The following is a 27,129-nucleotide window of genomic DNA, read 5'->3' as shown; positions in this document are numbered from 1 at the left end:
CATTTTAGTATCTTTACATAAAGACTATATATATATGTAAAGATATATCTTTATGTAAAGATACTAAAATGGTTAGTTTATATATATATATATATATACACATACAGTGAGGAAAATAAGTATTTGAACACCCTGCTATTTTGCAAGTTCTCCCACTTAGAAATCATGGAGGGTCTGAAATTGTCATCGTAGGTGCATGTCCACTGTGAGAGACATAATCTAAAAAAAAAATCCAGAAATCACAATGTATGATTTTTTAACTATTTATTTGTATGATACAGCTGCAAATAAGTATTTAAACACCTGTCTATCAGCTAGAATTCTGACCCTCAAAGACCTGTTAGTCTGCCTTTAAAATGTCCACCTCCACTACATTTATTATCCTAAATTAGATGCACCTGTTTGAGGTTGTTAGCTGCATAAAGACACCTGTCCACCCCATACAATCAGTAAGAATCCAACTACTAACATGTCCAAGACCAAAGAGCTGTCCAAAGACACTAGAGACAAAATTGTACACCTCCACAAGGCTGGAAAGGGCTACGGGGAAATTGCCAAGCAGCTTGGTGAAAAAAGGTCCACTGTTGGAGCAATCATTAGAAAATGGAAGAAGCTAAACATGACTGTCAATCTTCCTCGGACTGGGGCTCCATGCAAGATCTCACCTCGTGGGGTTTCAATGATTCTAAGGAAGGTGAGAAATCAGCCCAGAACTACACGGGAGGAGCTGGTCAATGACCTGAAAAGAGCTGGGACCACCGTTTCCAAGGATGCTGTTGGTAATACACTAAGACGTAATGGTTTGAAATCATGCATGGCACGGAAGGTTCCCCTGCTTAAACCAGCACATGTCCAGGCACGTCTTAAGTTTGCCAATGACCATTTGGATGATCCAGAGGAGTCATGGGAGAAAGTCATGTGGTCAGATGAGACCAAAATAGAACTTTTGGGTCATAATTCCACTAAACTTTTTTGGAGGAAGAAGAATGATGAGTACCATCCCAAGAACACCATCCTACTGTGAAGCATGGGGGTGGTAGCATCATGCTTTGGGGGTGTTTTTCTGCACATGGGACAGGGCGACTGCACTGTATTAAGGAGAGGATGACCGGGGCCATGTATTGCGAGATTTTGGGGAACAACCTCCTTCCCTCAGTTAGAGTATTTAAGATGGATCGAGGCTGGGTCTTCCAACATGACAATGACCCGAAGCACACAGCCAGGATAACAAAGGAGTGGCTCTGTAAGAAGCATATCAAGGTTCTGGCGTGGCCTAGCCAGTCTCCAGACCTAAACACTATAGAGAATCTTTGGAGGAAGCTTAAACTCGGTGTTTCTCAGCGACAGGCCAGAAACCTGACTGATCTAGAGAAGATCTGTGTGGAGGAGTGGGCCAAAATCCCTCCTGTAGTGTGTGCAAACCTGGTGAAAAACTACAGGAAACGTTTAACCTCTGTAATTGAAAACAAAGGCTACTGTGCCAAATATTAACATTGACTTTCTCAGGTGTTCAAATACTAATTTGCAGCTGTATCATACAAATAAATAGTTAAAAAAAATCATACATTGTGATTTCCGGATTTTTTTTTTAGATTATGTCTCTCACAGTGGACATGCACCTACGATGACAATTTCAGACCCCTCCATGATTTCTAAGTGGGAGAACTTGCAAAATAGCAGGGTGTTCAAATACTTATTTTCCTCACTATATATATATATATATATATATATATATATATATATATATATATATATATATATATATATATATATATATATATATATACATACTATACACATATTTACATGTGTATCTGCACTTGTCAGTTTGCACAATTGCTAAGTACATACATCCATCTATCCATCTATCCACCCATCTATCCATTCTAAACCCCTGCAGCCCAGATATTCTCTGATAGGAATGACATGACCCCGCCTCCCCATGTAAAACTAATACAAACATTCTTTTTTAAAATGACATTGGTCCAACAATGACTAGTCTCGACATACTTGAGTCCTCGTAAGGATGTCCCCGTGAGAGAAAACAAGTATATGTTACTTTTTCAGAGTGACGTTACGAACAGTTGCATACCTTAAACTGGTCTTTGCGGATGACACCTCCTGGCTGCAGGTGCTGGCGGATCTCGTGCAGAACGGTGAGCATGGCAATGTTGGTCTTGCCTGCTCCGGTGGGAGCGCAGATCAGCATGTTCTCATTGGTGTTGTAGGCTGTTTCAAAAACGATCGACTGGATCCTGTTTAGCCGATTCATACCTTTAAACACCAGCTGGCCAATCTACAACAGGAAGGGAGAGAGAAGAGCAGACATTAAGTTACTCAAACTACGTAGGTAGGGCAGACACTAAAACGTGAGGGTGGGCAATAAATGATCAATCATGATAATACCAGTGCAAAGTTAGAAGACGACATGATATCCTACGATATCGATGCAATTTAATAGCACATGTTCATGACTTCATTTTCAAATGTCATTTTATTTATTGGGTTTAAAAAAATACTATACTACTATAATTTCCGGACTATTAAGCGCACCCATATATAAGCCGCACTCACTGAATTTCACAAATATTTTTATCATAAATAAGCCGCATCTGTCTATAAGCCGCAGTCTACACTAATGTACTTTACACAGGCTTTAACGAAAGACACGTTACACACGGTGTAACGGGTGAAATATGTTGCGCTTCCTTTAGGAGCATAGCGGTATTTTGGGAACAGCATGCCACTGCATTTTTCCGCTATTACTGCGTGTGTGCAAGACGAGAATTATGTTCTTATTATTTTCTGATGCTTATTTCTAAGTTTCTTTGACTAACCCGTAACGCTGTTGCCAAGAAAAATAAAAAAGCACGAGTTTTGGAAACCTGTCTGTGCTTATATGATTTCTGTTGCAACTGGAGTTAGTGAACTCTCCCTTCACCCAGACTCAACTCGTTACAACGGCTTGTATCTAAACAGTAGCCTACCAAGTAAGTCATTGTTCACTGTCTTCCTCCTTCCTATCACAACTATTTCTCTTAGGGGTTTTTCTTTTGGCATCGTCATGCCTTAAAAAATGTTAGGCACGTCTAATGTTATGTCGCTCAGTTTTTTTGCTTGAAGTTTGTGAAACCGAGAAAAACCCAGGAAAAATTCAGAAATTAGCCGCTTTGTTGTTTAAGCCGCGAGGTTCAAAAACGTGGGAAAAAAGTAGCGGCTTATAGTCCGAAAAATACGGTATTTAAATTCACTTCACAGATGAGAGATTTGCTCAGAAGGCTTTCTGGAAAAAAAAACTCCCTCATCTCCTATCAGTTTCCACAGACACTAAATTAGTTCAGTGTCTACGTTCATAACCAAAGAAATGTCAAATAAAAAAAATGCGATATTCGACAACGCAGAGGGTTTTGGATTCTCTTCGCCTGCCCACAGCCACTTATCAAAAAAGGAGAATGTGCGAGAAGCGTTTGTTACCTCGAGTGCGAAAAATCTCTTTACACAGTAGCATATTGCAAGAGGCAGTGTTAAAACTTCAGCCTGCTTTCAATTCTCCTACAGTAACTAATAAAGTCCAGCATCACCTCGCATTTAAACACAACGCGTGGAGCGAAAGCAGAACAGCCAAAAAAACCACAACCAACTGCGAAAAACTTTCTGCCCCTAAGGCTTTATTTACTCCTTTTTTTCTTCTTCAATGATTCAGAAGATGATTAAGAATATTAGATGGTTAGCGCTTTTCTGACAGTGAAAACATGGGGTCTCACACGGGATAGTGAGTGCTAGCAGAAGAAAACGAATTTACAAACTACAGCGACTGATACAACGTGGTATACGGAATGGTTTAAATTAATAAAAAAAAACTAATCAAGCAGTTCAGCAATTAAACCTCAAGCACGTAAGCAGTCAGCATGTAAGCAGTTTCTGACAGCGAGGACAAATCAGTTACAGATGGCTGCACGACAAAATAAATATTCATTCATCGCAGGAGGAAACCCACATGGACACAAACCTTAACATGAGGTCAAACCTAGGACCCTGGAGCTGTAAGTCGGCGAGGCTACGTGCTCTGCTGCCACTGCAATAAATACTCTAGTTGGTATTATGATTGTATTTGCTAAACATATTGTTGCTTCCTAATAGACAGCAGGGTTCAGCCAATTTAACTGACAGTGGAGCAAAAACAGGAATTCTGTAGTCTGTTTAGGCTGAAACTTTTCCAAATCTTAAACTTATTTCTTCCACACCAGCTGGAGGGCAGCTCCACGTGTGAGACGCATATGGCGAGATAGAGGTAGCAACAGGCCAAGATCGACAGCGGCCAAAACGCGAGTGCTGCACCACCAGGCCAAATCTAATTAGACTTCTATCTGGATAGTATTGGCAGAGTGCAAGTACTCTCCACTTCTTTTCACCGCCAGCGTCTTCCCCGGTCTTGAAGCGAAACAACCTAGCCTCTCTGTCCACGCCAAGTACACTCCAAAAAGCAACAATATGTCCACGCCTCATGTCGGACCAATTAAACTCCAGCTTTGCGCTTCCCGCGAACGTTCGGCGCTGCAGTGAATGGCTGAGGGTAAAAAAAAAAAGTCATCGAGTCTGTAGTAGGAAGGGGGTTTGGATCGGCGCCGAGTGGTGTCAGGACCTGTCAATCAACCCCACCTACGCTGACCGACTTCACCATGACAACGGCACAAAAAATACGACACCCTTTAATCTCACAATAGGTATGAAATCATTAAAAAAAATATATATATTTTTAAAAAAGGAGGCACATTTAAGCCGCTGCCGAACGGAAATATTTTGTTCCTTGGAGTCGGAAGTATGCTGAGACCAACACTGACCCAGAGCAATAACGTGTAATTAATAACTCATCATTCCAACAGCGAAACCGCCGGGACCTGTCTGTGCCGTCTCCTAGTGAAACTGCAGAGACAAACCTGCGAGACAAGGCTAACTTATTTTATGTGACAAGATAGTGATAGGACACAAGCACACTGAATTTCACTGTTTGTTCATAGATAAAAACAACTATGTAAACTAGTAGCATGTGCGCATCCCTCGTTCTTGCTCTCTCTCTCTCTCTCTCTCTGCATCTTTCTCTTTCAGCCATCTTCTTTTACACAGCTGGTCAGGAATGCCTACGGCTCAGGAGGCACTGTCATTTATTTAAGAATTCATTAAAAATATGTCATTGCTCTACTCTTTTCCTCGTTTCAGTCCAATGCTCATAAAATAGGAAGAAATACTGTCTTCGTCTCTCTCTCTCTCTCGCTCTCTCACTCTCATTCTCTCTCATTTTTGCTCTGGTGCTGGCAGAAAGGCAAAAAAAAAAAGGTTATTAATGAATCAAAGAGCAACGGTATTAGTGTCCACTTATTCCAGGAAAGCTGAAGACACTTGTGAGGCGAGTAAATGAGGATGTAGGGTAGACAAGCTGGGCCATTGAGGTTGAGTCTTCGGGGAAGAGCTAATGTGGTACGCTTCAACATTACTGAGGGAAGCGTTTTTATCCAGACAAGCCAAAGCAAATGGGTTTTGATGCTGGTTTAACAATCAAGTATTCAAAATCCCCTACAGCAGTGTGTGATGAGGATGAAAGAGGGGGAACAAAACATCGGTCCGGAAGTATCAAACTAGATACAAAGAGATGCATTTAGAAATGTTTCGTAGGTCCATTTTAAACACAAAATGTTGTGTTCAAGAAAAATCCTTGTCCTGAATCTGTAAGAATTGAACGCTTGTAAAAGAAAACTTTTGAACCTCATGAGAGAGTCCAAATCACACAAATGTTCGACCATGTTGTCAAGGCGTATTTATTTTAATTACACAGAAACTGTGTTAATTTTAACTTTTGATGTGGTTACAGTGGCTGAGCTGCATTAGTGGAAGAACTTGGTAAAATTCCTGCCTGTAGAACCAAAAGTCTAGTGAGTGGAGCTTGTTTAGACTTAACCCCTGGATTGTTCAATGAAGGGAGAGCTGGAATGGGTCCATCCCCACCTTAGAAGAGAGGGTTCATTGGGATTTAACACTCGTTTCACTAACGAGTGACGACTTTACTGTTTTGCCAATTTATTTATTTTTTCTTCAGCTTTCTCTGCGCTTATATATTTACAACCGACTGTTATTTAGCAATTCACGTACGAGTACGAAGAGAAGCATCGCCACCAAAGCTTTTATAAATCAGGCAGGAATTCTTAGCTTGGTTTAACCTATAAAGGCACTTGAAACTAATAAAAGTCTGGTAAATGTCCATCTCAGTAAACAAATGATGAGAGTGTGTCCCCTGTCCTTCACCAAGCATCCACTGTAGTTCCAACGATTATTTTTCGAAAGGGGGAAGTGTTCAAAGCAGTTATAAATATTCACCGACGAACATGGCGCTCCCATCGTCTTGCTTTCGCTTCCTGCGCTGCATTGTGTCACCGCACCGACCGAACAGCTGCGCCCATTTTAACAGCCCACTTCGATTTGATTTATCGACTTCGTCTGTTTGAAACAAAGCGTCGAGGTCCTCGCACTCCTTGAACATGCAAATGTATGCAAATGTATGCATGCCCCAAATGTTCACCTTGAGGTAATGCAAGCATGTTGTAAATACCGACTTGCCACTGGTGAAGAATTTCCATAGAGGAAGTTCAGTGCTGCATCATGTCATGATCTCGAAAATTATTTTTAAAAATGTTTCAGTTTCTGCTTTTCCCTCCCTCTGTTGTCTGTTCTTCCAAAACACATCTGTATTAGCATGCTAAAATATGCACAATTTCCCTCAGACAATAAACACAAACCGGTGCAGGAGCAATGATCTATAATGTACAGATAGTCCATATCCTTTCATATAGGCTCTGCCTGTTGTATAATAAAACTGACTTTTCTTTGATCCGCAGTAGTTTGTGCACCGGCTGGCAGCACGAAGGTGATCTCGGTGCTCAACAGGTAGTGGATCAGTTGCCCTTGGATGCGCCTTGTGCATGCTTTTAAGCCTCATAACATTTGTTTTACCTTTAAAGTAAAGAATAACTAATACCAATAGGAAATCACTTAAGCCAAGACTACAGCATACAATGACATTCTATCAATTTTGACCATTTTGTGTTGCCAACATTGTAGTGAGATGGTCAAATGTCCATAGAATTTCAGATATATAATGTATATAAACCAAAGATATATTATAAAGTTAGGATTGCAAGCAATAATAATAAAAAAAAAACAATAATACTTTCACAACCCACTGAGCTTTCCGAAGCCCCCCTCCAATCACCACGCACCTGTATTCAAACGCCATCTGCATCAACAGCCACTGTACATCTTAACATAATTACTGGTGTCAGAAAACAACTACTAAAGGATGCAGTAGGTTTTATTGAATTGACTGCTAAATGTGTTTTAATTCATTGGGACTGATTAGGACAGTATAAAGGTCATTTTGCATGTCCGCTTAATAATTACAAGCCTTTTTTGTCCTGTAGAACAGCTTGTGTTTTGGCAGCATCGTGTTCACTCAACATGTGTTTAATCATTACGGCGATGCAACACCGTACTCGATAAACTTTGAAGGGAAAACAAAAACAGCGTCTTTAACACACACACATCCCAAGCTTGTTTTGGTGAACTAATAAACTATAACTATTAAAGATAAAAATAAAATAAAGTGAATGAGAGTAATTTTGAGTGCCATACTATTTCACTCAGAGAGGAAGCACCTAGCATGAAGCTACGATCTCAGCTGACATAAATGAATCATTCAATCTCTCTTAACTAAAAAGCTCCACCTGGACAATGTAATAAAGTTTATTTCTGCAAAATTTCAGCATTGTTGTTTGGCTCTGAACTTTGTTTGATGTTAAATATAAAGAACTTTCCTTGACACTTAGTGCCCACTCAAAGCACCAAGGCTAAATGTCAGAAGATTAGCAACAATTATGTATAAAAACTTTTATATACTGTATATATCTTTATTTTATTTTTTTCTTCTTTCAGGACCACATTAGCATTATAAAAATCTCTGAATCTTTCAAATTTCAAGAACTGATCTGGCATGATTTCTCACGAACATGGATAAAAGTGTTGGTTTTTTTGCTAGAATAATGTGTTTGTACATTGGATCAGTTTTTAGCAGAGCATGTTCAGCACACATCAATATCTTCAATTCATGTCTAAAGCATGTTTTTTTCTTCTTTCTTGGAAAGCAAAATCAGCCATAGACTGCAGAACGTAAGTGCTACAGGAAAAAATCCCATCCATAGATGATACTTGGGCATCTTGCCATAATTAATCTATATCCGCTTTGGCAAAGCATCTTTTTATAGATCTGTCTTAGTGCGTGGGTAAAGTGTTTTAGTCATGAAACAGGTTTAGGCCTTTTAGTCCAGGAAACAGAATCTTTGTAGACAATTGTTTTCTTTCAACTTTATGGCAACAGTCACTCGAGTGGACAAAAAATAGTGTGTATAGATTTCCAGTTACAGTATTTCATCAATTTCGTTTTCATTACAAAACCAAATCAAGGCCTGTAAATACTACTGTAATACTACTACTTTATACTACTACATATTTCTTTATGCTACTACTTTCTTTATACTATGACTTATTATATAAATATCCTTCTGATGTATGTTGAGATAAACAGTGAATAAGTTAGTGAAATCAGTCAGTGAGATAAATGATAAAACAATAAAACAATGATAAAACAATAATGAATGGATATTCGGTACCACCCAAATGAGGATGGTTTCCTTTCTAAATCTGGTTCCTCTCCAGGTTCCTTACTCATAACTTCTCATGGAGTTTTTCCCTTGAAACTGCCACCACTAGTTTGCTCATTAGGGATAAACTCATAGGCACTAACATACACATTTACATTGATAACCTATAACCAGTATCTCTGTAAAGCTGCTTTGGGATAACGCCCACTGTTATAAGTGTTGAACAAATAAAACTGAATTGAATTGGATAGAAAGATGATAGAAAAGTGGGAGCAGGGAAGAGAATACCAGGGAACATACCTCAGTACAGCAGTGTGATGAAAAAAGGCAAATAAATGTGCATTAAACAGACCATTTCTTTCCTAGGACATTTTCTACCTGTGAAAAGCACTGAAGTAAAAGTAAGTACATTCTAGCACTGACCGGAAGCACATTCATGTGGACCAAATTCCTATTTTGAATCCTTGAGCATGCTCAGAGAAAGCAAAAACACCCTCGGACACACACTAACTACTAAATTAACCCTCGGTGCTGCAGCCTGACCTGACAAATGGCCACACTTGGCTAGCGATGGCATTGTACTGCGATCGTTATGGTGACCCATATAAAGCTCACCTGTGTGTGTGTGTGTGTGTGTGTGTGTGTGTGTGTGTGTGTTAAAATGAAAACTTGGGGTTCCTTCCAGGCTTCTGTGAGTCCAACACAACCTAACAGTCTAATTAACAGTGTGGATGCTCAGCCATCGGGCCATATGTGCTTACTGGGGGAAGTGGGAATACACCATCAATTCACCAGTGACTTTAAACACACTAATTGGACCCTCATAGAGGCTAGCAGAGATTTTACAAGAATTCTCAAATACCCCCATCTCCTCTGTCTTTTTCCTCTAATTACCCTGGTCTTATAACTGTAAAAACAAGAAGGGAAAAACATCTCTCTTTCTTTCTCTCTCTCTCTCTCTCTCTCTCTCTCTCGCTCACAGACACACACACACACACACACACACACACACACACACACACACACACACACACACACACACACACACACACACACACACACACATATATATATATACAGACACACACATATATACACACACACACATACACAGTGCTAGCAACTTGGATGCTTATCTTTAACAGTGTGTATATAGTGCAAACGTTTGTGGGAATTAGTGTAGAAAACAGAGAGCGCCCTTTCATGTATAAGCGGCTGCTATATAATTAAATTTGTTAATAGAAAACGAAGAGATATAATTGTTGTCGTTTGCATGCTATCCTTTTAATTACTTTTTGGTTCCGTTTCATTCCATTTGAATTGACGACTTGATCAAGTTTTAATTGCCAGTTTTAGCAAACAGCTTATCTGCTTGCCTCGAGCCCACACAGCACAAAATGACCTGCTTGAGTGACACACACACACACACACACACACACACACACACACACACACACACACACACACACACACACACACACACACACACAGAAAATAGAAAAAGAATGCAAACTTTTGCATAATTTAAACTGACTCCTTCTTATTGAAACACAAACACACACACACACACACACACACACACACACACACACACACACACACACACACACACACACACACACACGTGCACACACACGCACACCCTGAGAAAAACAGACCTCCACAGCAGATGCGCCATATCTGACAAGCTGGGAGATGCAGATGCAGCAAACAGGAGGTCTATTCATTTCCCTTCAGCAGAACTGCAGGAAGCGAGGGAAAGAGGTAAAAAGCAGGGGGAAGAGGAGAGTAATTTATCACGCCATCGTCAGGCAATTGTCCAAGTGGAACCCGAATCCGAGCGCGAGCAGTGCAGTAGCCTGAAGTCACCCAAGAATTAAGCAGAAATGTCCATTAGTCTGCAATCCACATCGCTCACCTTCAAACGTAAAAAAAAATTACAATAAAAAGTCCTCAAAACTATTAATTAACAACCTGGCTGTCGAGTTTAACGTTAATAAAAAGGCTGAAAAACCGAAAAGGCCAAATTTAGCTCGAATGTGAACAGTCACCTTTTCCCCTTAAAAACGACAGCTGCCAAAACAGCAGCACGCTGTAGTGTTCCTTTAAATTTAAATATGCATGAATGTTGATGGCATTTAGCTGCTTCACACCATCCCCCACACAACAGCAGCGCACATTCTGAATAAGAAAAAAGAGGGGTTGAATTTCATCTGAACTACAGCCAGAAGTGAAACAATTAAGCAGGGAAAAAAAATGAATTCACTGCGCACTCAAGCACCCCATGAAAGAAAAACCCAGTTTCATAGCGGAAGCAGTTGCGTGTGACTTCAGCCGAGGTGGGCAATTAGGAAATGTGACCCGGTGTAGACTTAAGATGGTGGAAAAACACTAAAAATTAGCGTTCAAGAGTAGTAAAACAGTAGCTGTACATTCGAATGCACTTCTTGGAATAGAAAGATGGTGGTTTGGACAAAGTCTTTTTCTTTTAAATAAAAAAACCTGCATGCTCACTAAATGTATGGAGGGATGAGAGTTGAGGCATTGAATTTCCTTAGTTCAATATTTCGTTCGTTAACTGGGAAATCATGAAAGGCGAAAATGCTAAACATTAGGGCACACGACTACGTTGACATTATATAACGACACGCCTTGTAGGGAATAAAATCTTAACGCTGTGTGCCACACAAGTCACACATTTCTTTTATGTGCCCATATACACTATACACACAAAAGTATTAGCACACCAGACCTTTCCAGCCATACGTGGTTCCTCCCCAAACTGGTAGCAAAGGATTGGAGGCATACAACTGTATAGGACGTCTTTGGATGCAGTAGCATTCAATTCTCCCTTCACTTAAACCAGAAGACCCAAACCAGTTCCAGCATGGCAATGCCCAAAGCCAGCTCAATTAAGATGTGCTGTCCATGGTTTGGAGTGAAAGATCTTGAGTGGTCTGCTATAGAGCTCTGATCACCCCAGTCCTCTTCACCCTACATCAGTACCCGACTTAAGTAACAGCCTTGTGCTAAATGAACACAAATCTCCATGGTACAAGAGACAAAACCCAGTGGAACATTTATATAAAGACAGCTAGCACTCGTCATTCCTATCAACATGCTACAGTAGCTTTATGATAATTTGTGTTCTGTCGTTCACACTTCACGCCCACATTGCTCAGAACAACCCGTCCAGCCTGCACCATACAAGTGCTTGCGAATATATAAGCAATCAAAAACGACAACCGTTCTGTTCATCTCCAAGTCTATGAATTATTAAACCGTGATTTAATATCATGTACTAGTTTTAATATAAACTGATAAACTGCTGCCAACAAATCCTAAAAAGTATCCAGCAACAAACATGGGAAGAAGCTGCTCATTATTAAGTGGGTTACTGCTCCGTTTTTTTTAAGTCTAATGAGGTTCGAGTTTAAGCACTTCTCTATGCTACAGTTCTTCGACAGTGTACTAGCAAGCCAAACAACGCACAGCTGGATATCCCTGAGCAACAGTAAATCAAAATACCTCTCATCTCACGAGTTATTTCTGTTGCTGGAGTAATTAATTTTCTCCACTGTAATGCTGAGCCGCTCAATTTATTATTCTTTTTTTTTTTTCCTCCTACACATGCACTACCTAGCTGCAGCATCCTATACCATTAATCTCTTGCTTTCGCATTAGCTTGTAAGGCAGAACGGGGGGGGGGGGGGGGGGGGGGAACAAAAAAACAAACACATATTTAAAGATGGCACCTGATATTCGGTAATGCTATCAGGTAGCTATCAGCAGAAAACGGTGGAGAGGATATCGAAATAAAAAAAGAAAGAATTTGATTTGATTCTGCAACCAATCCAGCTGAAATATCACACATTGCTGGTAGCGCAATGCAACGTATAGCATCGCAAAGTAAATCACAGGATAATAGCAGCCAAAGCTGCAGATTAATGGTGTCTTGGGGAAGATAGAAATGGTGTAAAAGCAGATGTCAAATTTGTTTTGGGATGCTTTCGGGACAATAACACTTAATCTCTGTAAAATATATAAGGCAAATAATAAAATAATAAATAAATAGAGAAAACTGTGCCACTGGGTTGCTATTATAAAAAGAGCCACAGCGAACTCCGAGGCTACTTTACTCATCATGACCCAAGCTCTCCTCCCTTTTCTTTGCTTCTATAATTAGGCTAATCATGCTTGTTTACTCCACAATACTTACAAATTGTTCACTAGTTAGTATTACAGCTATCAAAAGCATTTTTAGTGCACTGGACTAATCACGATTCAATTCTGCATTGGTTCACCTAGTTCTCATTCTCGTAAACTACTGTGTCCAGAAAAGAGTTCGCTATATCATACGGAGATTGCAAAAATTGAACCCTGATAAGGAGATGGAGTAGAATTATCCATTGTGTCCGAGTGGGAGAGAGGACTAATGTCTACTGTCAATCACACAGACACGTGTAGCTGTGAAGCAATGCACGCTGGGTTTCTCCATGTGTGTTACTCTTCTCCTGTATGTTATGATGAAGCAGTAGAAAATGATGTCACGTGTCTTAAAGAGCCGTGTTAACTCTCTCCGGGAGCTGTTGTTTGATAGTGGAGAACTAGCTCATGGGTGCAAAATTGGTGACCAAAGAAATCGACTAAGTGTAAAATGTCATTATGCACCTATTACACAGAGGTAATAGTATGGTCTTTGTTCGTGTTGCCTCGAACAAAACATTGTATAATGGCTATTAAAACGGTTCATTAACGTGTCCCACTATGCACATGTTAAAAACCAGAAGCAGTGGTGGACGAAGTACACAAAGCATGTGCTCGAGTTAAAGTAGATACGCAACTGCTCCCTTTAAACATCAATTAAGTAAAAGAAGTACAAAAGGATTTGCCTTCCAAAATACTTAAGTACTATGATTTATTATGGCTATAATGTTTCTATTTTCATTTTTGTCACAAGGCTCTTTGCTGGATCATCTTAGTTTATATGAAACTCTAATGTTACTCTTTGCACAGCAATCTATTGATAGAATAATAATGACTTAAACACTTATTGATATCAATTAAAATAATCATATGCCCAAAATCTTGTTCTCGACTACTTAAAAAAAAATAATAATAAAAATTGTGCAAATAAGGTCAGGAGTGTTATGGGAAGTTAGAATCAGGAGTTTCTTCCATCATTTATTCCTCTCTAAACGCTGAACTGTATGTTTGTGATAAGTAGATAGCAACAAGTGGCAATCAGAACAAGTTCAAAACCCTGATTGGTGACTTGCTGCGTATTGGACCAGTTTAGTTTTTATCCGCTCACAAATAAAAAAGAACAACCGATATTGCAAAATGTAGTCAAATATTTGTCTTTGAAATAAAGTGAAGTGAAAGTAAAAGTCTCAGAATTACATTTACTTTGTTACTGTCCACCACTGGACATAAGTGATTTCACTAAGGAATAACACTGATGCATATCGGGTGGGTTTTGATGCTACTCGAATACGCTTGTTTTTAGCAACTTTACTGTATATAGATCAGTCACAACCATATTGCAAATGACATGGCGCATACCGAGTTCTTCGGCTTTTTCACATTTGTCCCATGTTGCAGATTTATCCAAACGCTAACCTACAATGATACGCAAAAACAATTTCCCAATCCAATACTAACACATTGCATTCAAATAAGTATTCAGACCCTTGGCTAAGGCACTCCAAATTAGGTACAGGTGCCTTCTGTTGGCTTTGATTATGCTGAGATGTCTCTGGCCTGGAGTTCAGCTGTGGCAAATTCAATTGATTGGACATGATTTAGAAAGGCACACGCCTGTGTGTAGCTCCTGCAATTCTCAGAGCAAAGCCAGACTGAAAACCGGACTGTGAAGTCCAGGGAACTCTCCATAGGCATTCGTGATAAAATTGCGTTGAGACAGAGACCCAGGCAAGGGTATAAAACCATTTATAAAGCTCTGAACAATTCCACAAGCACAGTAGCCTCCGTTAACGAGAAATGGAGGAAGTTTGGAATTGGCAGCTCTCTTCCTTCTGGCCAAACTCAGTAACCAGGTTAAAAGGCTTTGGTCGGGGCAGTAAGTAGGAAATCCAGTGGTCACTCGAATAGAAGTTCTCTACAAAGAGCTGCGAAACTGATAAGGCCATTTATTTCAGAAATACTCAATCAATCAGTCTTTTATGATACTGTGGATAGATGGAAGCCACTCATGAGTAAAAAGTCATATGTCAAGCATTTTCAAGGATTCTGAAAGAATAAGACATGGTCTAATGAGACAAAAATGACTTCTTTGGGAAGAATTTCAAATTTTACATCTGACAAAACCAGGTACTGCTCATCAACTGGATAAAAACAATCCTAAGGTAAAGCAGGGTGGCATCCACCCAGTGCTTCTCAATAGGGGCCTAAAAGACTGCATGGATGGAGACAAATATAGAGGTCCTTTAAGAACATCTGCCAATATCAGAGTTTATACAGCCTTGATAGCAACGGGGCAACATTTTAGCTTCCTGCATGGTTACAACCCAAGTGTACAGCTTACACAATGCTGCAACAAGACTTCCTTGAGTGACACAGCAAAATCCCAGACTTCCACATCTCACAGAACATATGTGGTGTGATCTTCAGATGGCTCCCCATTTAATTAAACTGAGCCTGAGAGGATTTGTCTAGAAAAATGGGAGAAGCTGTCCACATCATAAAAAAAAAAAAAAAAAACATGCAGATATGCCAACAAGAAGACTCAAAGCCAGAGGTGCTTCTCCGAAAATTGAAAGAGTTCTGAATACTATTTGAATTTTTAAATTCTTCTAATTAAATAACATAAATAGCAAAGATACTGTAATGTGAACATATAGCTAATGGTCCTAGAGATGAAAAGAAAAAGAAAAATCAGTTTTATGTCTATGGTACAATCCAAGAGAGATTTGCTCCAAAAACAGAAAGCTGTTGCATGTTGGCCTCGTTTCTAGTCGTAATACAGCAAATTACATTTGAACTAGCAAAAGAAAGAACTACAACACCATGGAAATAAAACAAAACAAAAAACATTCTAAAGTGCTGCAGGAGCATTTCAATAAGCATTAGATGGAGCGTTTAGAAGTAGAACGATATGGGTTTTTCTATGGACGATGCCGATAATTAGAAATCAGGGCAGTTGATGGCCGATGCCATTCTTTTTTTTTGTGGCCCGATTTTCTTTTTTCCCCCCTTTATAATAATTTGAATAATTAAGAAACAAGAAGTGATACAGAAAATTGCTTAATTTAAACATTTATTAAACAACACAAGCCTCTCCAATCAGTGCACCTGTTACCAGGTTTTGGTCCCCGTGCCTACCTGTAACCTAAACTACAGCTGAGTAAAGGCTTGCTAACGATTCAGTCTCAAACGTTACCCATTCTCTCTTCAACAGTAGCATCATATTAATAAAATATATTGAGATTAAGAACAAAGGATTAAAAACGAAGGATAAGAACTTAAAGGCCGGGACACAGCAAGTTTATGGTCGGCCATTAGGACAATATCAGGTGTTTTTTGTGCGTCTGTCGGCTTTAGTTTTTCCCACACCGTTGGCTCTGGTCGTTTCTGTACATCCAATCAGAGGCGGAGCTCGTCGGCGAGAAAGAATCAGATTGGCTATTTAGCTTAGCGAATGACCACACGAGTAAAATCCTAACACGCTTGTTGTCATTCTTGCTCTTGCCTTTGCAACTTAGTAGAAATGATTGAAAAAAGCTACAGGAATCTGTTAGTAATGATCGCGGCAGGTGTAAACGCTGTTTGCTTTATATATTCCCAGTTCTAGCACTTCCGGTTTCCCTATTTGGAGGCTAAATGCAGACTACTGCCACCTGCTGGTATGGGAGAGTTATGTCTCTCACACAAGTGCAGAAGGTACACGCATGGTTTGGTGTGTCAGATGCGTCTGCCTAATAATCGCTCAATTAATCGTCTGGCCTCTAGTAATGTTACATGGACATCGAAAAATTAAGACCTGTTTCAAAATAGTTAAAACCTAAAACAGTGAATTTCTTAGGCCTATAATTTTTTTTTTTTTTTTTTTTTTTTTTTTTTTTTTTTTTTTTTTTTTTTTTTTTTTAGACTTTTGAAGACCCTGTGGAAACCCTGACAAGCAGACACAAAGTTTCAGGACGATTCTAATATAAATAAATAAATAAATAAATAAATAAATAAATAAATAAATAACGCATTCCACCCAGTAGTATATTTATATATGCAATCTGTATTTGTTTATTTCTGTGCCAGATTAACAATCTATTCTTATATATTTTTACACCTGCCTGGCATTTCTGAATAAATCTCACACGCAGACACAGAAGCAGCGAAAAAAAGGGGAGGGGATTAGAAAAGGCAATCAAGCAGGATTAATTATGGATGTGTTTTTGCTTCGGTGCCTGGTGCCAACAGCAGCCTACACACTGTGAAGTACAAGTACGTAGGTAGCGTGTAGTCTCTTGTTAATGCTAGGTTCATCCTAACTTCTGTAACTGCTTTAGGACCCTCAAAGCACTACAAGCCTTTTAAAGCAGATCTGTATTTTTGTGGGTTCTCGGAGGCCAGGGCAGACTCGGAGAGTTCTTTGTCTGCGGCTTTTACAGTAAAATGAGCGCATAGTTTGAGTTAATGACTCTTGTTACCGATACAAAGGACAGGCAGTGAACGCTCCTGATGCGCAAGATTTTAAATAACATTCACTCGTTTACAACATTTATATGTGCTTCTGGAAATGCATTAAGGTCATTAAACTTCATTAGGGCAGGCAGAGGCCGTACAGCCTGGAGCGGAGCAGACTGCCTCTGTCCATGGTGCTGAAAGAAATGATCATTTATAGCCCGCAAATGTCACATATGCTGTTGCATGTATTCACATCTAGACAGCTATTTAAAACCAGCATAGTGAGTGGCATACGGTGTTATTCCGATTTTTGTTTACCATTTCTGCAGTTCAGATTAGAAAAAGATATATTTATGCAAAATTCGCCGATTTGGGGGGAAAAAACGAATTAATGCACAAAGAGAACTTTTCCCTATATATGTGTGTTTTTCCTTATACAGAACATCTGTTAAAAACCAAAACGCATATGCAGAATTCTCTGTTGGTCCTTGGAGGAGCTCTTTCACATATTTATTCACAAAAATTAAGAAGGCTTTTAGTGGTGTGATGAGGGGATGGTAGTCCATGTGATTCATTAGTTAAAAAGTGCCTCTAATAAATTCTCCACTTTTAATGTTCCACCGAGCTATTAAAGGCACGCCTAGCCGGCATGTCCCTGTTGCCCATTATAGCTTTCAATAAATGACAATCACGCAGTGCTTAAAAAGAACAACAGAGAGGCTTCTCCGGTCTGCCTTTGGAAAGCCTCTAATAGCATGTAAAGACTTATTAGCTGCGCCGCCGTGACACTTTATAAGAAGAAGGCACTTTGTTTCAGAGTTGCAGGAGCTTTGCTAAATTAACGGAGCTGCTGCTCCTCTTCTGTTAATTTGCACAACTCAGCTTAAGGACCTCCATATCAATCTTCATCAAGCCCAAAGAGAAGAGCAAATCTGCTTAAGCTGCAGGCGAATACATCCGCACAAAAAGATAAAGCTTCTCAAAAGCAGATGTATTCAGTGTTAAAAACTAAGCAAAAATCTAGTTTAAGGCATGATTTGTCTCTTTGCCACTCTGCTGGAAATGACTTCCGTATCACCAAGTTTAGGGCCATGGGCGTATTCTGCACTGTGCTGTTGCAGAAACTGAACAGGGTTTTAACAACAGCTGAAGATGCATGTTGGCCAACACTGTCTATTTTATCCTTTATTCAGAATTAAGGGTCAACTTCAGGATCCTGTCTGGATTAAAAAAAAAAAATTGTGTTCCCATGTTTTCAGTAACTTGGGGAAGAAAATTCCCCAATTTAGTTTTTTTCAGGCTGGATTTGAACAAGGCAATTTTAAAATCATTTATAACAGGTATGTTAAGTGAAAAGGACTTGAAAAAATCTTCAAAAATCTGCTGCGAATATTGATATGACCTGCTGCAACTGGATGACATCAAACACTGATGTTAAAATACACTTTCTGTTCCTGTATGCAGCAACACCACAAACCAGATTCTCTTTCATGCTGATTCTCTCCTGTTGGAATTTCTGAAAAGGCCAAGCCGTAACGTGTTGATATTCTACCGTTCACCGGTCTTCACGTGATTCGAATTTGCAGGAGGCCAAACATTAAATGAGAAACTCCTTCGAACGGATCTTGTTTTTCCGGTGTCCAAAATGTGCATGCGTATCAAATCTGCTTTATTTTTTAAGCTATTACGTTATATAAGCACACAGACCTTCACTATACATGAGCCAGAATATCTCTGATCGGACTCCAATAATCATCAGTTGTAAAAAATCAAATGTGAAAATATATCTATATACTATTTGAACATGCATTTTCTCTGCATGGTTCATAAACGTTCATCAGTAGACAATTATAGACAATTTTGCTGGTAAATCAAATGGGTATTATAATGAAATGCCACTTTGTCTCACAGCAGCACTGGATGTAGAATCTCACAGCATGGTCCAGTAGCATTTTTTAAACCCTCTGGTATACTATATGTCCAAAAATGTGTGGACACATGATCTTCACATGCACATGTGCTTTTTGAACATCTCAGTCCAGGTGTAATCCCCCACTAGCTATTATAACCCCCACCTCCTGTTCCTCTAGTAGAATTTTTTACTGGATTTTGAAGTGAGGCTGTGGGGATTTGCTCATTCAGCCACACTAGCATTAGTTCTGATACTGATTTCTGGCAAGAAGATCTGGTCAGCGTTCATTCCAGTTCATCCCAAATGTGTTCATTCAGGTTGAGGTCAGGGATTTGTGCAGGGCACTTAAGTTTTTCTACTCCAACCCTGGCAAGTTATGTTTGCACAGACCTCACAATGTGCACAACATTTGCAAGTTTATGAATGGAAGTCGAAGGAGTAAAATAGTGTAACCATTCCTTAAGAACAGTCTCACCTAAATCCTACAACAAGCATTCCACCACTGGCCTTGTGCTAACAAAAGTCTCAGACAGACGCAGGTTGTCCACATGGAAATCAGTGCAAGTTTCATCTACCAAATACAATCTGTTCCTGTCTCGTATCCTTTTCCTTTTGGTTGGCTTTTTTTAATGAAGTTTTGCGAATAAGTCATAGATTGCATAGAAGCAGTTACAATTCTGACCAATATCTTACCAAACATAATTTCTTTCTTATACTAGTCATGGATCATCTACCATGCAAACCATATTTTTACAGACCACACCTTTCATTTGTCTTCCTCATTGTTGCTCCTAAATGTGTGCAAGCTCCTAAATGCCATTTCTAGAAGCGTTCGTTTGCTCCTACAGGTGAGCGTTTAACGTTCACACAGGGAATTCTCGGATTTCATGGCTGAAGCGCTGTTTTGAATGCAGATTGTATCTGACAGGCTGTGTGGTGACCTGTGTCTTTCCTCCTTCTCACATAAACATATGCACCTGAGCCTCAACCAGCAAACAGCGCAGACACAATAAGCATGGAAAAGGCGTGACTAATTAGTCCACTCAAACCCAAACTTCACACATCGTTGCGTCACACTCTGCGATCCTCTGAACTGGCTCATGTAACAAACCCACCGATGTAAACCTGTCATTTAGATTAGGAACGAAAAGGGGAAAGGAAAGAAAACATGCTGCGTGTAAAGTCTTCGCCCACTGAGGCACATAGGAGGCTGAGACTCTGAAGTCTGTGGCTTCCTATAAGCTTTTAAGACTTCTGTACCAACCCGATGATCTAAAGTACAGGTTGACCTAACAGAGTTCCATTCGGAGCAAACATTTTTCACTAGCACCACTAAAATTATACATTCTGCTCTCAGCCTCCCACTCCTCTGACAAACGTGTGTAAAATCCGGTATTATCTCGAAACGCTATAGTGTGCAGGAACCACACCGCTTAGCCTTAGATACCCATTTTAACACAATTTTCCAGTGAATTATATATTTATTTACACCAGCAGGAAAAAAAAAAAAAAGTAAATAAGGCTACAGCACAGGGACGTAACCAAATGCAAATACATTATTCACATTAGAATAGATGATGTGTCCTAAACTGAGGCAAATACACACATGAATATAGAGATAAGCAAGCTTGCTATGAAAAGGTTCACAGAGCATCTGGGTGGGACTCATGATCCTGCAGGATGCAAGGAACCAAACTTTCATGCAGATTTAGCAGAAGTTTATTTAAGGTTAATGATAATGATTTGCATCAGTAGTCTGATATAAACGCTACCTTCCTGAGCACCAAAAGCAGATCTCATTCTGTATTTATTTCTAAAGCTATTACTCCATAATGTATAAGCACACCTTCACTCTATATGTGTCAGAATATCTATGATCAGACTCCAATAATCATCAGTTAAAATGTAAAAATATATCTATATACTATTTTAACATGCATTTTCTCTGCATGGTTCATAAACGTTCTCCATCAGTATTAAAAGACAATTTTGCTGTTAAATCAAATGGGTATTATAATGAAATGCCACTTTGTCTCACAGCAGCACTGGATGTAGATTCTGACAGCATGGTCCAGAAGCATTTTTGATCCCTCTGGTATACTATATGTGCAAAGGTTTGTGGACACATGATCTTCGCATGCACATGAACATCTCAGTCCAGGTTAAATCCCCCACTAGCTATTATAACCCCCACTCCTTTTCCTCTAGTAGAATTTTTTACTGGATTTTGTAGTTAAGCTGTGGGGATTTGCTCATTCAGCCACACGAGCATTAGTCAGATACTGATTTCAGGCAAGAAGATCTGGTCAGCGTTCATTTCAGTTCATCCCAAAAGTGTTCATTCAGGTTGAGGTCAGGGATTTGTGCAGGGCACTTGAGTTCTTCTACTCCAGTTATGTTTGCACAGACCTCACAGGGGAACTGTTATGCTGGAACATGTTTTGGCCTTCTAACATACATACATACATACATACATACATGCATACATACATACATACACACATATATACATATATATATATATATATACATACATACATACATACATACATACATACATACATACATACATACATACATACATACATATATATATACACATACACACATATATATATATATATACACACACACACACACACATATATATACACACACACACACACATATACACACACACATATATACACATACACATATACATATATATATATATATATATATATATACACAGTACAGACCAAAAGTTTGGACACACCTTCTCATTCAAAGAGTTTTCTTTATTTTCATGACTATGAAAATTGTAGAGTCACACTGAAGGCATCAAGGGCTATTTGACAAAGAAGGAGAGTGATGGGGTGCTGCGCCAGATGACCTGGCCTCCACAGTCACTGGACCTGAACCCAATCGAGATGGTTTAGGGGTGAGCTGGACCACAGTGAAGGCAAAAGGGCCAACAAGTGCCAAGCATCTCTCGGGGAACTCCTTCAAGACTGTTGGAAGACCATTTCAGGTGACTACCTCTTGAAGCTCATCAAGAGAATGCCAAGAGTGTGCAAAGCAGTAATCAAAGCAAAATGTGGCTACTTTGAAGAACCTAGAATATGACATTTTTCAGTTGTTTCACACTTTTTTGTTATGTATATAATTCCATGTATAATTCCACATGTGTTAATTCATAGTTTTGATGCCTTCAGTGTGAATCTACAATTTTCATAGTCATGAAAATAAAGAAAACTTTTTGACTGAGAAGGTGTGTCCAAACTTTTGGTCTGTACTGTATATATATATATATATATATATATATATATATATATATATATATATATATATATATATATATATATATATATATATATATATAAACCCCAAAAAATCAACTGTAAACTTTAACCGATTCCTGAATTGAGTAAGACGGTTGTTCTGAAAGACAGCTAGTTTACTCAATCACAGTACACAATCACAGAAATCTTGCCAGAAAGCTCCACAGGGTATCTGCTTGAGACCAATTATGAGCCTGATTGTCATAGCTGAGGAGGTGCAGACATTCTGGAGACAAATAAACTTTTGGTCTTTATTTGAAAAGGATTAGTATTCGGTGAATAAACTTGTAATGTCCCAGCCGCCCTGTTTTATTTCTGTTCCAATCCACCTCCATTTATGGATCATATTTCAATTCAGATTGGGATATTGGGAGCCCTAATCAGATAGAGACAGTGTTAAACCCCTACTACAGGGCATGAGACATAAAAAAGATATGATAAGATATGAAAAAATCTAATGTGTACAAGACTGAAACATCTGTTAACTACAACCACATATGGCTGGAAAAGTCAGGTGTCCCAATACTTTTGTCCATATAGTGTACCATACATCGAAGGCAAGACAAACAAAAAATCTTAAAAGTGACGTACAATAGAATAGATCAAAGTTCTCTTCCAGATGTCTGAGATTATGTAGAATAATACACTTTTGTGATACACTTGGTTGCAGTAAACAATAAATTAATAATTTTTTTTATAGCTAAAAAATGTTAGAATACTTCAATAAGAAGTAATGAGTTAGAAGAGGAAAAGTAAGAAAAGTAAGAGGAAGAGTGAAAAAAAAAAAGGAAACATCCCACACACAAACCTCATCTAGCTCTGTGATGTAGACAGGTTTCTCCTGGAAGCCGATGGGCATGGGGTCGTTGGGCGGGATTTCAACCTGCTCAAACATCTTATTACTCTCTCTGTGGATGCTCTCAGGCAGCAGCATCTGTGGCAAAAAAAGAAACAAAAATCAACAAACGAGTATCACGGCAGGCTGCATTAGCCAAAACCAGTTGCAATTTGCCTCTGGGCAAAGAGGCAACCATTAGCATCCATTAGCTTCCCACAACCCCAACAAATTCAAACACTCCTAACTGCAGCCAAGGCCAGTCATCAGCCTTCAAATCCACTGCAGCTGCATGCAGCAGGCCTGGGCCAACTTTTACCTTCCCACTACAGATAAGCTGTCGAAAGTGTTTAAAACACACACACACACAGATATTTGCTCTAACCACATGCGTTCCCAGACACTAAAAGAGTGAGAGAGAAAGAGAAGAGAGAGAGAGAGAGAGAGAGAGAGAGAGAGAGAGAGAGAGAGAGAGAGAGAGAGAGAGAGAGAGAGAGAGAGAGAGAGAGAGAGGAGGAAGGGGGAAAAGAGAGAAAGAGGGAGAAAGAGGGAGAAAGAGGGATAAAGGGAAAGATAGGGGAGAGAGAGAGAGAGAGCGGGGGAGATAGAGAAAGAGAGAGAGGTAGAGAGAGGTAGAGAGAGGTAGAGAGAGAGAGAAGGAGAGAGAGAGAGAGAGAAGGAGAGAGAGAGAGAGAAGGAGAGAGAGAGAGAGAAGGAGAGAGAGAGAAGGAGAGAGAGAGAAGGAGAAGGAGAAAGAGAGAGAGAGAGAGAGAGAGAGAAGGAGAGAGAGAGAGAGAGAGAGAGAGAAGGAGAGAGAGAGAGAGAGAGAGAAGGAGAGAGAGAGAGAGAGAGAAAGAGAGAGAGAGAGAGAGAGAGAGAGAGAGAGAGAGAGAGAGAGAGAGAGAGAGAGAGAGAGAGAGAGAGAGAGAGAGAGAGAGAGCAGGAGCCTTTGAGGAATGAAAATAAAGATATCAGGACCCAGGCTAATAAAACCAGGTGCTGGCTAATGTACTGAGAGAAGATTCAGAGCTTTATATAGAGTATATCAGGTTTCAATTTTCACATCCTCTTAGGCGACACCCACATTAATCTGGATAAGGCTGCAAACGCACCCTTTTCTCTACATTTTGGCTTTCTGTCACAGCGGGGGCGGGGGGGTTTGGGGGGGGGGGCAGTTTTGTGCAGAAAACACTTTCCCAAGTAGCAAAATCTCTAAACACCATTTTCAAGTTCCGAAAACGAGGATTATTGTTAGTCGGGTGACCGATTCAGCTCGCACAGGTGCGTAAAATCAAAGAGAAAAAAGAAAGTGCACCCCCTTTAAAATCGGTGCTTTCACGTATTACACACACCCCATGGAAATGATGCAAGCCAAAGCTCCTTATGGTTCAAGCTTGTGCAGTACAGGGGTCTGAGCAATTTCTGGAAAACCAATTAAAAAAACAACACGGAGCGCTTTTTAAGACTTTTTACATTAATGAGGAAAAATGTGAAAAACTACATCTTTGTCTGAAAACGGCGTCTTTGTCCAAAAAACCGCTCCGCGTCCGCACTTGTTTTCAATCATTTCCCAAAAGAACCGCTCGCGTGCCTGTACCGCGAGTGAGCAAAACGACCTGCGACCTAAACGAGAGAAAGACTGTTTTCACAGTCCACACTGCACGTTTTCAAACGTATCCACTTCGGAGAGCGTTTTTCGAAAAGCTACGTTTTACTCTGAATGAAGAAACGCTGTCTCGGCATGGACAGAAGGCCAAAACGGAAAGAGAAATATGTGTGTTTTTAAACGAAAACTTAGTAGTGTGGACGTGGTCTATAAATACACTGTATTTTTTTTTAGGCCTATCAGGATTCATGTGGATGCAGCCTTAAGGAATTATCGCTCCACTTTACCTTGCAGCCTCCGATGAAGGCAGAGGTCTTGATGGCTTCAGCATATGTGTCGTACACATTGGGGTAGTGAATACGCTCATATTCTCTCTGACGTGGCAACAACGGGGAACGCCGTGAGGTCAGCAAGGCCTGCTCTCTGGAGACAGACACACACACACAATATTGGGAGAGATGAGTCAAACAAGGGCCACAGTAAAGGGAAGAGATATTATAATAAAATAAATGGAACTGTCACAGAACTGACATTACAATTAACTGATAGCTAGCGATTAATAAGTACACCTTTCATACTCTCAAAAAGAAAAAAAAAGTCTCAACTGATAATGTCATTCTTGATACCTGTACTTAACAAATGTAACCTGTCAAGAAACACGCGGTCATGATTTAAAACCAGTAAGCTACATCCCAAATACATTTTTGATAAAGACGCTAGCTACACTTGATGTAACTAAAAAAAAAAAGTGCTATGAGATTTTTTTTTTTCTATGTGGAAACTAATTTCTAGCACATAAAGGTTTTGCAGAGGCTAAATTAGGAAAAGATTTTGTTTTTCGAACAATAAAGTGCTCATAATGCAAATCATTCCCTTATTATAAACCATCGATCTCAGCAACTGATACTATTCACTGCTGATCTCCCCTCTGTATCTGTAGTGGCATCCTGATATTTTCCAGACGTTACAAGTTGAGAAGATGCACCTGCTCACATTCTATATAAATACACTAAACTCACTTCCAAACAGACTACACAATAATATTTTTTTGCGCAGTACAATTTGTTTACTTTGAAAATAGAGTTGACCTGTGTGCCTTATTTAGTCACGTCACCTCCCACCCAGGAGTCATAAGAACCGAGTAGGACGAAAGCTAACCATGATTCCTCTGAGATGCCTGAACCCAGATCACTAGATCTATTCAACTTCTGTGTCCCAAAACTCTTTACTTCCAGTTCGGCGGCGTTCTCGCCATTTTTCCCGCTCCACTTTGTCTTTAAGGCCAAGGCATTAGCCCACCGGCTTCCTAAGTCTCTGAGAGTACTCTTACCACCCTTCCTGTTCCGGTTCCGGTTCCCTACTCCTGATTTTGACCCCTGCTCTGCTCTGATCTTATATTTTCTGCCGCAAGGTTGTGATGGACTTGAAGCTGTATGCAAAACACTTTACACCAGTTCATCTTCAGTGAGAGTGACTAATAGTAAAAGTTATTTGGAAGAGTTTGGGTTTTTGTCATTACAGCTCTTCTTGTCAGGTTTATATCATCAGCATTATAGATTATATGGACAAAAGTGTATGCACATCCAGTTATAAGTGGTTCCTTACCAAAACAACTGTATAAGATGTTTTCAGACGCGATAGCATTACATTTTCCCTTCTATTGAACTCGGAGAGCATCACTATGCCCCTGTGCACAAAAATGAGCTCCATGAAGATCTTGAGTAGCCTGTTTTAAAGCTCTGACCTCATGCTTAGTGAATACATTTGGGATGAATTGGAACTGCATACCAGGCCTCTACACATCAGTACCTGACTTTACTAACACCCATGTGGCTGAATAAGCAAAATCTCCACAAGTACACTCCAAAATCTAGTGGAACATCTTCCAGGAAAATGGAAGTGTAGAGTGGTACACAGAAAACCACTGACCCTTTTGTTCAGAGGGCAGCTACAGCTATCTTCAGAAACAAAAAGTCAGGGGAGAACAATTGGCCATGCAGGTGACATTACTCAATACCACTGTCTCTAAACCATACAACATCGCAGGTCTCACCACAGTACTATAAACTTTCCCTTTTACTCTTGCAAATACCCTTCTATCACAA

The 27,129-nt window shown here is 39.7% G+C and overlaps 1 protein-coding gene across 4 annotated transcripts in view; it reads right to left on the bottom strand.

The window, feature by feature from the left end:
* ascc3 (activating signal cointegrator 1 complex subunit 3) overlaps positions 1-27,129 on the bottom strand; it is a 162,678-nt gene that overhangs the window by 95,952 nt on the left and 39,597 nt on the right. For all 4 annotated transcript variants that reach the window (XM_083550585.1, XM_083550583.1, XM_083550582.1 and 1 more), the window contains exons 7-9: positions 25,312-25,447; positions 23,392-23,517; positions 2,093-2,296 (exon numbers count right to left, since the gene is read on the bottom strand). In XM_083550585.1, the coding sequence (XP_083406711.1) occupies positions 2,093-2,296; positions 23,392-23,517; positions 25,312-25,447 (466 nt within the window). The remainder of the gene's footprint in view (positions 1-2,092; positions 2,297-23,391; positions 23,518-25,311; positions 25,448-27,129) is intronic.

The sequence above is a fragment of the Silurus aristotelis genome, assembly GCF_946808225.1.
Source record: "Silurus aristotelis genome assembly, chromosome: 1".
Lineage (NCBI taxonomy): Eukaryota > Metazoa > Chordata > Actinopteri > Siluriformes > Siluridae > Silurus > Silurus aristotelis.
Note: the sequence above shows the minus strand (reverse complement) of the source record. Positions and strands in the feature narration are given on the sequence as shown.